The sequence below is a fragment of the Danaus plexippus genome, chromosome 27 (assembly GCF_018135715.1).
Source record: "Danaus plexippus chromosome 27, MEX_DaPlex, whole genome shotgun sequence".
NCBI classification, from domain to species: domain Eukaryota; kingdom Metazoa; phylum Arthropoda; class Insecta; order Lepidoptera; family Nymphalidae; genus Danaus; species Danaus plexippus.
Genome location: NC_083555.1, coordinates 3694336 through 3711293, shown reverse-complemented (window position 1 = coordinate 3711293; position 16958 = coordinate 3694336). Strand labels below are relative to the sequence as shown.

General features: G+C 36.0%; 1 protein-coding gene across 21 annotated transcripts in view; it reads right to left on the bottom strand.

Annotated features, from left to right (window-relative positions):
• Positions 1–2427: 2427 nt before the first annotated feature.
• Positions 2428–16958, bottom strand: part of LOC116775587 (serine/threonine-protein kinase MARK2-like) — an 85700-nt gene continuing 71169 nt past the window's right edge. For 9 of the 21 annotated variants that reach the window (XM_061525001.1, XM_061524996.1, XM_061524995.1 and 6 more), the window contains 13 exons: positions 16002–16109; positions 14464–14537; positions 14320–14376; positions 13866–14032; positions 13356–13523; positions 12193–12311; positions 11895–11918; positions 11560–11671; positions 6545–6616; positions 5404–5463; positions 4988–5093; positions 4315–4474; positions 2428–3938 (listed from right to left, as the gene is read on the bottom strand). In XM_061525001.1, coding sequence (XP_061380985.1) covers positions 3880–3938; positions 4315–4474; positions 4988–5093; positions 5404–5463; positions 6545–6616; positions 11560–11671; positions 11895–11918; positions 12193–12311; positions 13356–13523; positions 13866–14032; positions 14320–14376; positions 14464–14537; positions 16002–16109 — 1286 coding nt within the window. In that variant the 3' untranslated portion in view covers positions 2428–3879. Of the gene's footprint in view, positions 3939–4314; positions 4475–4987; positions 5094–5403; positions 5464–6544; positions 6617–6887; positions 9618–11559; positions 11672–11894; positions 11919–12192; positions 12312–13355; positions 13524–13865; positions 14033–14319; positions 14377–14463; positions 14538–16001; positions 16110–16958 lie in introns of those variants that run through there. The other 12 variants (XM_061524985.1, XM_061524987.1, XM_061524988.1 and 9 more) reach the window with 12 other exon arrangements.

The window sequence follows — 16958 nt, the reverse complement described above, 5'->3', positions numbered from 1 at the left end:
GGCGGCAGTTAATCCGTTGTGAATCATAACCATTGTATACGTATATTATTATCAGAACTATCTCCACCAGTTATAATGGTTATTTCTCAAAACTCACCTGCTCTCTGTGTCTAGCGCCAAGTGTCTTGGTACCACCTCTTTTTTTCTGTAAAGATAATTGCTGGTAGTTCTGTGGATTCGACAGCAACACAGGAAGATATTCTCACGCTGAGACGAGACGGTGAGACAGGCAATACTTGTGCGGACTTGGTGCCAAAGTTATTTTAATAAATCATAAAGCACCTTCAGATTCTCGTTTTTTACAGTAAAACTAAAACAAATGATACCTTCAACAGCAACACACTCACGTCACGGTATAAATAAATTAATAAATAAAAACAAAAATACATTTCAACTTTTGTAATTACCCTCAAAAAATTTCAATACTCTAAGATTAAAATGAATGAATTAAACAAAATGAATTAAATGAAAATGGTAGCAATAAATATATATTCTCAAATGTACATAAATTATGAACTAAGAAAGAAGCCAACGTGGAGGAAGATAAGTAACGTCCCCAACAAGCATTACTAGGACAGTAAAAATAGAAACGATATTCTCTAAAGAAGATCATCCTTTCGTTCCCGTACCTACTATTCATACTATCATACAAGCTATTTCATTTGACACATTTAATTTAGAACATCAGCGGCGTGCACGCCATAGATGCGAATAAGCACTGCATACCCTACGCACATAACAACTAAACCTATATTGTTTAATTCTTACTTGCATACTCTTAATCATACATTACGAAATACAAATGTTTACAGACATTTAAAATGATATTTGATTCACGATTTGTTAAAAGTGCCATCTATAAAGTATATGAAAGGACACATTTTCCATCGGCCGCTGCTAACTGCTAGCGCCGCTACGCAGCCAGAGCGGCGGTAGGCATAACTACTCTGTGCTTATTTTCCATACAAATAATCTCAATCTATATACAAATCTACAAATCCCGTCTTGTATGCAGCAAATATTTGCATTTGTGTGTGTAAAACCTACGCATATGTTGTATTCGAGAGGCACTGCTTCCTTTTTTCGTTTAAAATGTCATAGAAAGTGCGTTAATTGTCAACTGAAACGGGACTCTCTGATTGGTCGGTGAACTGTTCATATATTTTTGTCGCCATATTGTTATTATTGAATATTGTCATTTGTCTTTCTAATCGCAGTTTTAATTAGCTAATTAGTAAATAGTAAAAGTTAATTAATTAAAAGTAGTAAAAGTTAATTAGTTTATTAACGAATTATGAAAAATAATAACTGGTGATGTGTGTTTAACGAAACTATTTACGAGTACATTTGGAATTGTCGTTTGAATTTTGAAATTGTGGTTGTCGTTTGTTGTTGTTTGATGATACAATTAAAATAATTACAAAGGGAATGTGTGTGAACAGTTGCGAGTGAACTAAAAGAAAGGTAATGTTATTCGTTTAAATATCTTATGATAGTTTTAATCAGCTAGCAGGTTGTGTGCACACAAATAAGTTATTGTGTTTTCCTTGTTTGTTGTTTTTATATAATAATAATAAGAATGTTTGGAATTCCACTGGATATTCCGATATTAATAACTTTCATAAAGCGGTGATGAACAGATCGTAATCGTTTTAAGGTACTTTCGTGGCTCAGAGGTAGTTGAGAGATTCATAAAATATATAGATGTTCGTTCTGATCGGACTGCTGTAACTCTATGCGTGAATATTGTCAATGTTTAAATGAAAGTAATATTTTCGGATTACTTCGCGTATTTTATGTTTTAAAACCACATGCTCCCGACGTTTCGGTTACTTTCCAGCAACCGTGATCACGGCAGACATCTCGTCTGCCCGTTAAAATAATAAATTACGCGTAGTGATCCGACAATATTAGTTTCATTTAAATGAATACTTACGAAAGATCTCATTGTTATCAATGTTTTAGATAGGAAATTATCATGCAAATTGGTATTTTTTTTCAAACATATTCTGTTACCCTATCATAAATGTCTGTGCACGGCACTGTAGAACATAAATGTATAATTAAGGCCAAACGCAAGTTAAATTCCTAATTACATCGAGGAACTTAAACACAAATCTTCTCATACAAATGAAACACTTTATGGAATTAAAAATAAAATTTTATTTTCCACTGGATCACCTCACAAGCGCCGGCCGTGGCGCCGGCGCGGGTCTACGCTACGCTTGTAAAACGAAACTCATATATATATATATACTACATTATGTGAACATTTATTATGTAGTCTGACTTGGCGTGTCGCGTTACATCCAGACAGCTCAAGGACTGTCAAAATCTAGATCAATATTGGAAAATTCATTAAAAAAAAAACTCACGAGGATAAGTTACGAGGGACGGAAATAATCCGATGGAATAAAAAAAACTAAATACATTTTTTTTACAATTTCGTATAATATGCAAATAACATAAGATTCGTAAAATTAAACTATAACAAGCGTCGCCAAACCGAACGTTTGGGCGGTCACGCGCGACGCTGCCGGTCGTGACGTCAGAACTTGTGATCTCATGTAAAAGTATAACACTACACTTATCATATCATAGAAAAAAACAGCACGCGGTCGCCGCGGCCCCGCGCGGCTCGGCGAGGCGGCCTGCAGCAGGGAACAGCGGCGGGGTCCGGGAAGCGGCACACAAACTCACGGAACAGAAGGATAGTTGACTTTATTGCTATAGCTACAGAGTACGTAATACTTCGGCCACGTCGCGACGCTGAGGACTTTCCGATTCAGCCTTACGATTAGAAAGACGCGTCGGCGGTCGCGTCCCGGCCGGCGGACGGGGCGCGGCGACGGGCGCGGGACGCTCGTGGGCCAGCGCGGAGGCCGTGTCCATGACCGCGTCCGCTTCGTTATTAATCATATGGTTAAAAAATAGCGACCGAGACGTCGCAGGATCCGCTCGCGAGCCTCCAGGATGTAGCATCACAGCACGAGCGGCGGCTGTGTGTTAGGTAAGTTTATATTTGTCATTTAAATTTCAAGAAATTATAATTACGACTACACTAACTCGTATCGCCGAGCTTCGACTCGGTTTGTACATCATCACGTCCGCGACGAGCGAGGAGCGGGCGGCGCTGACCACACAGCCCACGCCGCACGGCTCGGACAGATCCATTGACCCGACATCATTTACAACAAGCGACCGTCCGCGGCAGCTCGCCGCGCCGCTCGTCTACGCTAACAGTAATGTTAAAAGTTATTATATATTTATAATACAAATTAAAACGACGCCACCGACAGCGGCCAGGTTGAAGAACGTTCCGGTTGCTCGGGAGCCGGGGGCTGCTGAACACTGCGTTGATTGGAACTGAACGGAGCTCGTGAGCGCTTGGCACATCTCTCGCACGACGCTGGCGGGTTACATTGATCGCCACATTCCAAACGTTGTTCTAGTCGGCATATCCCGAGTCGCGAGCTTATTTACAAGAAACCTGAGATTAAGCAAAACGACGGCTCGTCTCGCGCGAGCGACTCGGAATACGAAGTGTAATATGGCTGACACGAGCCGTTGTGCGGCCTCGGCGCGGAGACACAGGAGACGAGGTCGTGGCGTCCCGGCTCAGAAGTCGAACAGCTCGGGCGGGGGCAGGGGGTCCAGCGGCAGACAGGCGCAGGCCGGGGCGGGCGGATGCGGGGGCGCGAGCTCGCTATCCACCCGCAGCGACAGGCACGAGCGCGGCTGGAGGTGGACTCTCAGGTACTGCGCCGTCATGTCCTCCGCCGACAGCCGCAGACTGTCCGAGCGGGGAGGGGGCGGGGGAGGGGGCGCGTCGTCCGGGGGCGGGGAGGGGGAAATGCGGGCCGGAACGTTCCCGGGCAGTCACAGCTTGAGCTCGTTGGCTATCTTAGACGCGATGTTCTTGAAGCCGATGCTGGTCCCTGGAAATGTAGAGCTCGTAAAATTACTTGTACAGCGTTTTATTCCTACTACCTTCATACTTAGTGTACTCGTCTCTGTACGTTACTCGACTAACAGATGACGTCATCTATGTTTTGTTTCACAAACAGTATATCCGCCAGGCCATGTCCCAAAACCCTACGAGGATTTCCATATAAACCACAGCCCATACCCTACTCCACTATCTGAGTTACATTATTGGAAGGTGTCACCAAAATCCTTTCAGTATCTTTATTCTCCAAGAACCAGAAACATCTACGCACACTCTCCGCGAGCATATTCCCCATTTACAATATAATAATTTCGACGGATATATTCAGTCAGGTAAGTTCTATTCGTGGGCAAGTTCCTACTGACCGGATATCCTCTTGAACCGGACTCCGTTGAGGGAGAGCCGCGGCAACTTGCAGACCTCTATCTCCCACTGGACCAGGGAGTCAGCGTTGGGGTCTCCGTGCACACACAGGAGCAGGAACCTCTCACGCTGCTCGTAGTCACAGTTGTTGGCGTCCAACACCTAGGAGGAGATTCACATTTATTATAACTATCATCAGGCGAGCCGCGACCATCTCCAGAGGAAGGTTCGGAGGCTGCTCATGTTCATTAATGTTATATCGCGTAGTACAGTTTCAAAGCCAAGAATGTTAATTTATCTCAAAGAATTTTGTCTCCTATAACGGTTACGAACGATTGGTTCTGTTTAGAAAATGTTCAGTAGTATTTTCTTCCAGGGAGGAAAAATCTGAACGAAGATTGAGAAGCAAACAAGGTTTTATAAACAGTCTGTTGTGAAAGGTAAGAATAAGTTTTAAATAATATTAGAAAAATTAATGGAAAGTTTTAAATATTTAGATTATATTTACTAGTTCTCGTAGAATGTTAAATTTTTTATAATTCTCACCCGAAAACCAGCATTAATATTAAAAACCCTCAGAATATAATCAACCAGGTTATATTTTCACACAATCAAGACAACCTGACTTAGAAAACTATTATTTATGTATTTTTATCTAACTCCTGAGTAACCTACCTTCCTTATCTCGGCCATGATCTCGTTGGGGTCCCTGGAGGAGGTGGTCTTCATACTCCAAGTGAACCGGAGTACCCTCGGCTTCACTTGCTCCTCAGTACCCTGTCTATAATGAAACGAACGTGATCAAAATTTCGACTACCCTCACACGTCTAAGCCTATGACCGAACACATATTTTTTCAATACACAAAAAACAAATCTCAAAACCTTTCATTAGAGTGATGTTTAGTCAATATATCAAAAAATTATAAAGTAGGAAACAAAAATAATATCAAAAAAACAAACATCGAAGCGTTATTGAATGCTGTTAGATAATTCAGCTATATGTGACGGCTTGTTAAAAGCATATCGGATGTTATGCGTCCTAAAACTGATGATAAATAATAATAAAAAAAAAATATATGAAAATAATTACCCAAGCAAGGTTTGCGGGCTAGCCCCTACAGCATGCTTCGGTGTTGTAACGTCGATAGGCCTAAAAACAGAAAAACGTAAACGCTAGGGGAGGGGGGGGGGGGGTCACGCACTAACGTGGTTATATCAAGCCGACGATAGAGAATACAACTACAAAAACATATATACCAGTGAGACAAACGATCCGATATAGGAAAAAAATTAATATAAAAAAAATCTTAGAATTAGAAACCTTTAAAATTTGATAAATTTTCAGCTTGATATAATAAAATGTAATCAATGAGTGCAGTTTAAATAAAAAAATAATCAAAGTAAGCGCACGAAGCAAAGAAACGTGTAATAAAACTATCTAACATACTGAGATTCATGCTGAAACATAAACTTACCAGCTTTTTTTAAATAATAATATTATAATTTTCAGATTAATATAAAATCCGTAAAAAGCCAAAACAGATTATAAAATCAGCGGGACATATCACCGATACCGTAAAACCGATAAAAACCATGCAAAATAAATTAAACCTTTGTCTTCGCATATTTGTTAGATGGTGACGTTTCATTAAAAACACGTTACTCTCAAAGAAAACTCCAAAAAACTGAATCAAGTATTATTCACAGTGAGTTGTGATTCAACCAGATCAGGGAAATTATCTGTAAATCGTAATAAAACATGAAAATAGTGTTTTTAAAAGTGTGAGTAAACTAATATATCAAAAAAATAAAAAAACATAAAGGCATTTTTATTTGACATAAAATATCATATATTTATAACAGGAAAAAATTTGTCATTGGTTGAATCACATAAGATAAGTCGGAAGAGCAACATCGTCGTTTAGTAGTTTATGTGCTATTGAGACGAAAACATACGAACATGACTCAAGACAAAACATCTGTAAACATTCACACAAACAGAACCGTACCGACGCCTTGAAAAAAAATATAATGCAATATTTCAATTGCAATTTTGAAATCATTAGTAAAAAAAGCCGTCTCAACACACACACACACACACACACACACGCACACACGCACCCATGGGGTATTAACGTTACTGATAACTCCAATAGAATTATAAAACTGCCAAAATCCATAGTATGTTATATGTATGTGCATCCTCCCCCCTTTCCCTCCCCCACCCCTACCTCCGCTGAATGTCCAAAGAGGAAAATATGCGAGGTTTCTGCCTCCCGGTCGCCTCCCCCAACACAGACAGTCTGAATAACAACACTTTTATGTATACAATATTAAATTACGTATCACATCCAAAGAAGGGAAAGAAAAAAAAAAACGAAAAAAATAATCATTTGAATTCCACAAAAAGATATATGTACACAGATATTTTTTAGGAAAAAATCTTTTTTTCGGGAGTGTATCAGTTGAGTCGCAACGTAACGTAAAAAAAAAATATATTCCATAAATATGTCTTATATTTCGTAATTCTTCTTCCGCTGCAAAGGTATTCAAAGATAAAATAAAACACATGTCTATTCAAAACCTGATTATTAGGACAAGCGCAACACATACACAACTATCAGCTCGAGGATTAGTGACAGTAAGGTCGACTCACTCCGCAGCTCATGACACCTGAGACACGCTTACAACATGTGAGTACAGAAACAAACAAAAAAAAACATTTAGTAATAAAAATGTTTTTTTTTTTCTCATAGATTAATAAATATACAAAAACAGAATTAACAATTTTTGTATATTTTTACACAGTTTGCACATTGCTACTGACAAACGGAAAAATTTCCTATGTATAAACGTAATACATTACAGTCGCTACAAAAAAATTACATATATATATTGAAATTGTCGTAATTAAAGGCTGAAATCATGAGAAGTGCTGAAATGTTTGGGGGCGGTAAGGAAATGCAATTATATGAAAACAAAAACAAAAAAAAAACAAACAAAGAATTATCAAATAATACATGTGCAAGAAAAGACATTAGCTTACACTAGTTTAGGATGTATTGCATCTTTCCTATATATTACTATGTTATTTATTGCTTAACAATTATATATAAAGAAATTATTTCATCGTTGGAAAAAAATGTCAGCGAAGGATGACGCTAGGGTCATGTCAAAAATTTTGGATTTTCTGTAAAGAGCTAAAATCTTTTGGCATCATTGATGACGTACCAGAGAAGCACCGAATCGGTTTTTCGATAAATTTTCCAAACATATAAAAAAAACAATACTGAAAACGATAAATAACAAAAAAAAAAATCTTAATAAAAAATAATATCTGTGTTATTTTCGATTATTAAAAAAAAAAAATCAAAAAAAGTTTCTAAGCAAGGCATGGTTTAAGTGATATTAAACCAGGTTCACATGATAGAAATAATCAAAACATGAAATTTCACTATAAACTAGGGTCAAAGGTTAGACGACACGTATTGGAAGATAGATCCAAACTATTCGCCCGCAAATTACAAGATTACTGTAATATATATATTTTTTTTAATTACCGAAATTATTTATATAATAAAATATTATATAGAACTTGTTAAGCTGAATCGAAAATATTTTTTTTTTATTTACAAATTGTAACTAAGTGTATATAGAGAATTAATAGAGACGTCTATAAACGGTACCTATGTACAAAAAAAAATCGTATCAAATCATTCGTTAGTGTTGTATGATATAAAGGAGACAATAAGAATTAACCAATATTATATATGATACAGATTATATTTATACAATTAGTCCTGACCTCTAGATTAATATTATTAATATATTTTTTTAAGTGATTCACTATAAAATATTTTTTTTTTTATCTTGTTGTGTTGTCGCCGTATATAATAAATTTCTGAACACTCTGTTAATGGGTTTTTAAGAAAATATTTTTTTCTATTATAATATTTAAGACAAAACTTTTTCGTGTACGCTAATCATTTTTTTTTCAAGTGTCAGTCACATACAGAGTGTTCCTTTTTGAATTCCTAAACACCTCTTTAGCAATATTTATCTTGATCTCACGCCTGGAGCTTTATTCCTGTATACATAATATTGTATATCTACTGAGTATTTGTACCGACGTTAAGGGATCTGTTACTAATAACTATTTTAGTTCTATCTCACTCTCTAACTACATTTTAAACTATTGGGGGGGAAAGAGATAGTTAAATAGACATTTTAATCGTAGTAAATTCTCAAACATTAGAAAAAGACATTAAAATACCAATAAAAAAACCAGTTAAGTATCTGCTTTATAGCCCACAGACTAAAAAAACTATATGAAATATAACACGTTAGTATTTATATTATGTACAATTTGTAATGTTTTTTTTCTTCAGTCGTCATGATATACTTTAGGCGTAGTCCGAGTACAAAAAAATTGTGCTAATCTCGACTCTGAGACTGCGTTCAGTGATCACTGTTACAATTCAACTGTTTCAATATGCTCCGTGACAACCAAATGAAAAAGTAATTTAAAAAAAACAAACGCATCCTTAGCTAGAGTCGAACGTCAAGTTAACCGAACAAAAAACCCTGGAATGTACAAAAAGATTCATTCAAAGAACAAATTACTTAAACTACAGTGAAATGCGTCTCGCGACGGGACTAGCTTCCTGCTGCATATTATATCATTAAATACACAAACATATTTTATTAAAAATATTGTTTTTTCAAGAAAAAAAAAACCAAAAAAATAATCACCCAACTTGGCTATCATATTGCATGACATATATTTTTTCGTATAAAAATTTATAAAAAAAAAAAAACAACTTCTTTAATAATATAAAATGAAGCCAGAAATGTCGCCGCGTTCTTTATTATATTTATCGTAATACGTATAAATGTAAATCGAAATTTGAATGGGACGTTACAATATGTGAATATTAAAAAAAAAAACAACATTATTAACACTTTACTCACTATGTGGCATATATTTTTTTCATCCAACGCTTTTTTTGTTTTTTAATAATCAAAGTAATCTATAATCAATAATCAGCTTATTGTTATTTTGGAAATGAGAAACGAACATATTGTACCGTATTTTTTTTATCATGACAATCTAGCGCTGGATAAAAAAATATATACAATGTTATTCTCGATACATAAATAGAATTTTTTTTTGCACATCTCTATCTAGCCTTATTTATTGATAAATATATTTAAAAAAATCAATAGTGTATAATAATAAAAGCCAAAACGTGAATCTTCTCTGTGAGCACGAACGTTGGACAGGATCACGGGTTTTGATTCAACCTGCGTATAACGTAAGGGGGTGAGCGATCCGACCGAACAAAAGCCGAATAGCCCCCCTCTGATAGACCGACACACCGACACACCGACATACCGACAGAACGACAGAAACGTACACACAGATGCACAATACTAACTCCCTCCGTATATATATAATGATATTATATTTAAAACAAAAAAAACCGTCACGTTGCGACTGTCAAGGGTTGTGGATAGACTATAAGCGGAAAAAAACCGGTATGAATCGCGTCGAATCGTTAGTAGAAGCGTACGGTTAGAAAAATAAAAAAAAAATACAATAAAAACACGGGGGGATGCACGAAAGAGGTCACACATCGATATCCGTACACCTCTCAAACGATTTACAAACCGGCAATATTACTTACACATTCTAATTTTATCAACATCGTTAAAATTATTTTGTTATGTCTCAAAACAAAAAAAAAAAACAGCGCTGTTAACAGTATGGGGATTACATCATGCTTTGAACACTACATCATACGGTCAAGGCAATCAAATTAATATATATATATATCAATCAACCCGGAAATCGTAAAAAAATATTTAAAAAAAATGTGTGCATCTACAGGATGTTAGGAAAAGGAGGTTTTAGCATCGTGCATCCCCTGTGTCGACGCGAGAATAAAAAAAAAGTAAACGGAAAACAAAAAAAAATACAGTCGGAGCTCGGGATCTTTAGAGGGAGACGATTTGAGCATCAAATTTTATGAAAAAAAAAAATAATAATAATATAAATATATAAAATTCCAATCAAGATATGTACATACAAAAGAAAAAAACACAAAATCGCAACAATGTCAGCGACACAACGTTATTGTTAATACAAGTGATAGATTTGATTGTGTTGCGTTAATGGTCATTATTTACAACAAGTATATATATCATATATATTATATATCGACCAGGCTTTGGACGTAATCAGAGTCCAAACACTGCTCGGTGAATCAATGTCGAGTCTTTTCCACAACCCTTTCAATTTTAATAATTTAAATGCCATAAAGGCGTTAACACATCTGTGACAGATAACAAAAGTAATCTGTCATAGTAATTATATTATAACATTATATGTGGTGCTGAAGCCTGTGATGCAGCGTGGGGTGAAAGGGCATGACGGAGCTATGACTGGGACCATTCTGATAGAGTTTTGTGTTACCCTTGATACGTGATTTTCTCGACATTTCAGTTAATATATTTCCAATGTTATATACGTATCACAATAACACAATCTCCACAACATGGTCGCTGAAGCTAACTAGCGAATGGATGTTAACAAAACATTGTTAGAAGAAAAATATCTAACAGTTAGTTCTGCTCTAGTTATAATATTGTGCTGTGTTAATATTTATCGTGTTAGCGGAAGAAAATAAATAGGTTTGTAACAAAGTTATGTCATATTATTGAAGATTCAAATGCTAAGTGATCAAGATTCACTGTTCATGTCGCTAGATGGCGTTGTTAACAAACATTAGTCACCAAACTAACTTGTCTCGTGTGTGTGTTGTGTGTTACATAGCAGGAAGCGAATGCGATAACGAGGAAGAAATGTATTAACATATGATTGAAACAAAGCTAGGATCATATGAGCAGTGTTTATGACTGGAATTGTTTTAGGAGAAAAAAATAGACTTCCAAAGTATTTCCGTTAGTAATAAAAGTGGCATCTGTTTTAAGTAATATTTAAAGTAATGTGTTAGTGCACCAAACGCTTACCGGTGTGTATGTATGTTTGTGTGTGAGAGTTTTTCAATTATTTCCTGATATTGGATATTGAAAAATAAGTTAAATGTCTGCTTGTATGTAATATATATGTATGTTTGTATGTATATATAATATCCTCAAACCATTCACCGTCGTTAGTAGATATAAACATTCGGAGACGATGAGTATGTGTATGTATGTTTGCTAGATTGGTGTATATACTGACCGCTTGGAAAATCTCGATGACAGCTTAGAGAAGAAGCTCGGCCTGGCCTGGTGCGGGGAACCGCCATCGCCGTACGCCCCGCCGGCGCTACCACCACGAGATCTAGTCTGACCTGGTGCGGGAAAGAGACGGAGATATAACTCTGCACGTGAGTGAAAAGTATGCACGATAATAAAACTACTCTTAATGATGGACATTGAATACATCTATAAAAGACCTAGTCTAACCTGGTGCGGGAGAGAGACGGATATACATATATAAGATGTGTCGGAAGAGGATAGACGATACTAAGATCTAGTCTGTGAGTAATGAATATTTAATATATGACTACTCACAATCTTTATATTGCTCGGTTTGACCTGAAGATGGAAAGGGCTGGAGTTATAATGTATCACTCACTGTTACTTTACTATGGTTAGAGACAATCAGTATTAGAGTCTATACTAGAGGCAACTATATATCAGGGTACTTGAGTCATATCTGACGGGCTGTGCGGGGGAAGGACAGTAGCATCCGTACAATTCATAGAGACCAATTATTAGGATATACATATATAATAGAAATATTAACAAAGGGTGAATACTATACGTGTATATCAAGTGCAGTATATAGACTGTATGTTTGTCCACTCACCGGAATGGAAAGTTGACCTCGAGGGTACATTCCTTGGGAACACGAGAGGGTTGGGGAAGTCCCGTCTGGCTGCCCCGGCGTTACTACCAGCCCCAGCCGTAGAGAGGCTCGAGTTCAAACTGTGCAGACACATAATAATATTAAAAACTATCATAATTAACAGAGTCACAATACGTATAGGTGATAACAGTGCATATGATAAATAAATTATAAAATTAATAAAACCGCTATACTAAAGCTAGGCAATAAAAAAAAATATTCTTCATTCATAAGTTTCCACAACGAGATCGAAAAATCTATTAAAACTTAAAAAGCGTTAATAACCAAAGAAAAAAAAAATAAACATCATGTTCACCATTCCTATATGAACATACTGTATATATTAAAACAAAAACGCTCACATTCCGTATGTTATAGCAGAAGAAAACAAAAACAAAAAAATAGGCAAAACTACTTAAACAAATTTCAAAACACATTTATCCTACTTCATACAGAACATAAAATAAAACTTAAAACTAGCTGTAATAACGAATAATCATACAAATTATATATTAAATCAATTTAAATTAAAAAAATCTTAATAATAATAATAATCTTAATTAATAACAGAGTTTAACAGAATATATATTGACATTAGAATTGTGTTGCCATAACAAAAAAATCACTACTAACTAATTGTGTGCATATAACATGTTACAATTTAAGTGCCGGTTGTGTACTCGGTGATAATATATATTATATATTTAACTCGTGTTAAAAAATAGCTATTATGTGACAGTCTTAAACATGTTAGTTTTTTTTTTTCAAAATAAACATTACCACCATTTTGCTTTGAATGTGAAAGCTGTGTGTGCTACAAAATAATATAAAATTTTATTTACAACCGTGTATTATGCAAGCCTAAAAACATTACATCACCCTGTATAATAAATGTTACATTGTTTGAACGTGTAGTACCAACTACGAGCAATTATAAGTACACAATGTTACATTTAATATTTTCAATGGTATGATGGGATCCCGGTCCAGATATAAATATATGCTATGTGTATTTATTTTCTCATTTATATGTTTTTAATATATAATTGTATAAAATCTTATGTACTCCTGTTAGAGTCTATCGTAGGGTATCCCATCATCGCATCACCTATAACCCACAATACCTGGGTCTCGGCTGCGCTAGATCCCTAGCGGAGGCGTTGTGCGTGGCGGGCTCGGCACCGAGCGGCGGTCCGCTGGATGAGGATATGGACGCGCTCTTAACATGCGTCTTACCAGTGCCCGTGCCGTTCGTCCCGTTTGTCCCGTTCGTCCCGTTTTTATTCTCACCACTGTCCCGTTACGCGTGTAAACGATATTCGCATGCTGTTATAACTTTATCAAACCCATGTCTTTCTACCCTCAGAAACTTTACATTACGGATCGATACATAAATATTATATGATCGATAAATATATTAAAAAATATTTATATATATATATATAAAGTAAATATTATTAGTCGTGAGAAAGGAAAAATATATTTTGATATATAAAATTATAATAACTAATGATACACATATATATAAAAAAATACCTATTATATATAATTTATGATATCATACAAGAATTTATGCTGGGGTAATGTCGACTTACACTGTAGGGTAAGCGGTAGGGTAAAAGTGCTTAACTGACCTTGGTGTATCGTGCGGCGGCGACATCTTGGGCGCCGTCTGATGTGTAGCCTGGTGTTGTGCGGTGTGCGTCTGATGTGTCTCAGACCTCCGCGAGCCGCTCGTCATCATGCGAGAACGGGGTTCCAACTTAGGCTGGGCGCTTATCGGCCGTGTCGTGTTCTGCACCTAGATAAGTTCGTATTAACATTCGCGGATATATATCACATAGTAAAATACCTATTTTTTATATATAAGAATTGTTTATCCTTAAATTTTTATGGTTTGTTTTTATTAAAATAATTTTATACAGACGTAAGATGAATACTTGCACCAAATTGATATACGCATATAAATATTAAGTGAACTGCTGATAGTTTTAGAAGTAAGCATATCATTTTGTAACCCACGTCATATAGACACGAGTGAGATCAAAATTTTGTTTAATATTCATACAAAAGTTACAAGTATATTACCTGCATTTGAGCGATCCGTGCCGTATTTTCCTTGATGGACGCTGAATCGATTGTGTTCTGTGTAAAATTTTAACAAATTTTTTGATATATATACGTATTACACACCTAACTATTGATCTATTCAGTGTAACATTCTCATAATACCTGTCTTTTAAAATTAGACGTCGTCGTGGTTGCTGTAGAGGTGGTGTTGTTAGCTGTTGTCGTTGTTGTACCGACTGGAGGAAAAATAATGTTCACTATGACCATACTACTTGTGACTTATATGAGAAAAAACTTACTCAATAATTCACTCAAACGTACAATGAGTTTCGTACAAACATATAATTAAATTTGAAGCTTCGTATGACATTAACAAAACTAAATAAGCACTCAAGATGCAGCCTGTGCTGTCGTTATATAAAAAACAAGCGTTATTAGCGAGTAGCGAAAACATTATATTCTCTTCGTCAAACTATGAACCGGAGACTTTTTTTTAAAGCTATTTACAGCTAATAAGATACCTAATTACCTAATGTTAATTCCTATACCGGTGATTACCCACACACTACGATGACATTATATATATGATAGATTTATTATAATCTAAATTAGTTATGAACTATGGTATGATAATATTAATGGTATTATAATATGATGTACAAGTAAGTGTTTTTCCTAATAAATATACTACCGTTATTTATTATTTCGATCAAATTGGGTCCATTCGTTTCGCGTTAAGGGAGATACAGATATAAAAGATACATGCGGAAGGACGAAGGTATCATAAAGATGTATCAAGACTACATGCCGCTGGACAGTAGTGTGGCAAGAGATGCTGTTACAAATAACAAAATATACATATCATGTTTGATTATTCAATTATAAACGTATTGAAAATTATCAAGAGAATGAAAAAAAAAAACTATCACGTGCTTATCACAGAAACAATACAACCAAAAACCGTTTTAATCACACAGAAAGCTTTGGTTTACTGAATGGACGGAAGTATGTGAGTATTAGAAAAAAATACATACAACATTTAATTATTATCTTTATTTTGATGTATTGGAAACATTATAATTATATCATTAATATATTTTGACATTTTATATATTATATATATATATATAATATTTTATGTATAATTATAATGATTCTCATTTGTTAAATATACATATATATATACAATAATAATATGTTTTATGTGTTGAACACTTAATGAATGTCCCGGATGGCCGTTGCGTTACATATAACTATGATAATAATGTACATATTACGTATGAGGGGGGATGATTCCAACATCGTGCATTTTATTTTGCCGTAAAATTATAAAAATTGCTTACGAACATGCAACGCTAACGCAAAATTCAATTTTTCGGTTCTATCTTGTAGCGGCAGAACCCTGAGTGAGAAATCATTCTATGGATGTCTTTTATCGTAACATAATAAAATACACAGCATTAATAAACATGCGGCTACATCGATGACATAGTTTTTTAAATAATTTCAAAAAAAAAAAAACACAAACATTAGAAAAAAAAAACACAAATATTAATACTTTTCGTTAACCATGCGTGTCTACGAAGCCAAAATTACCTATGATGGGCTACTTCAACGAACAAACAGATCGGTCGACGTTACCCAAGTAGATGTACCGAGTAACGTGTAACAGTAAATGCCATTGACCCCAGGGTAATTACCTTGCGCGCGCAACACGTCCGCGCCGGAGGAGGCGCGGCGCGAGGACGCCGGCCGCGCGCTCGCCGAGATGCTGCGCTGCACACCGCGATGCGACGGAGACGCGCACCCTGAACCGACCGCACGATATACCGACACCGATACCACGTCACACAACACACCAGTTATATATATATAATATATATGTTATATGTCTAGAGCATCCTAATATCGGTGTCGGTCGGTCGGTAGCACGCGGCAACCACACGATACGTCGTGGTGAGCGTACACCCAGCGCAATACACAGCGACGCATGCCGGGGACCGATACAGTGCAGCACAGAGAGGATGCGTGCCGTCCACAGACACAGGATAGAGGGGACGGTGTAGTTGCGATGGGTGTACGGACACGATGAAGCACACAAATTTACAGTAAAAATAAAAAAGCAACAGACACTACGCCATGGAACGTGAACACGGCCGACGGTTGATACTCAGAACGCTTGCAGGACTGTAATGTGTGTTGGGGTAATTTCGACTTACTAGTAAATATCGTTTACCCCGCACCATGTTCACGTTCCGAGGCACAATATATAACAAATGGACCTCAAATGATGTAACTGCTCTCAATGTAGCCCGATCTCACGACGTCCAGTTAGATTAAGCTATACAAGCCGGGCCCCGTTTATGTCTCATTAAAATCATACCCTAAGCTTTGATATTCATAAGAGAACAAATATATAAAAAAATATCGCTATAGATATTTAGTAATTTAATATTTTTGTATTATTCTTGTAAAATCAAAAAAAAAAAGTAAATTTTTAACTAAAATCCGTTTAGTAGTCGCCCGCGCCGCGGTGATATTCATTCTCTTCTGAATGCGGTATTTATTGTAAGCGTATTGGATATTATTCCTTCGCTCTACGCCACTCATCATCCCCAGCCTACTCAACGCAGCTTCTCAAGTAGCCCCATGTATTA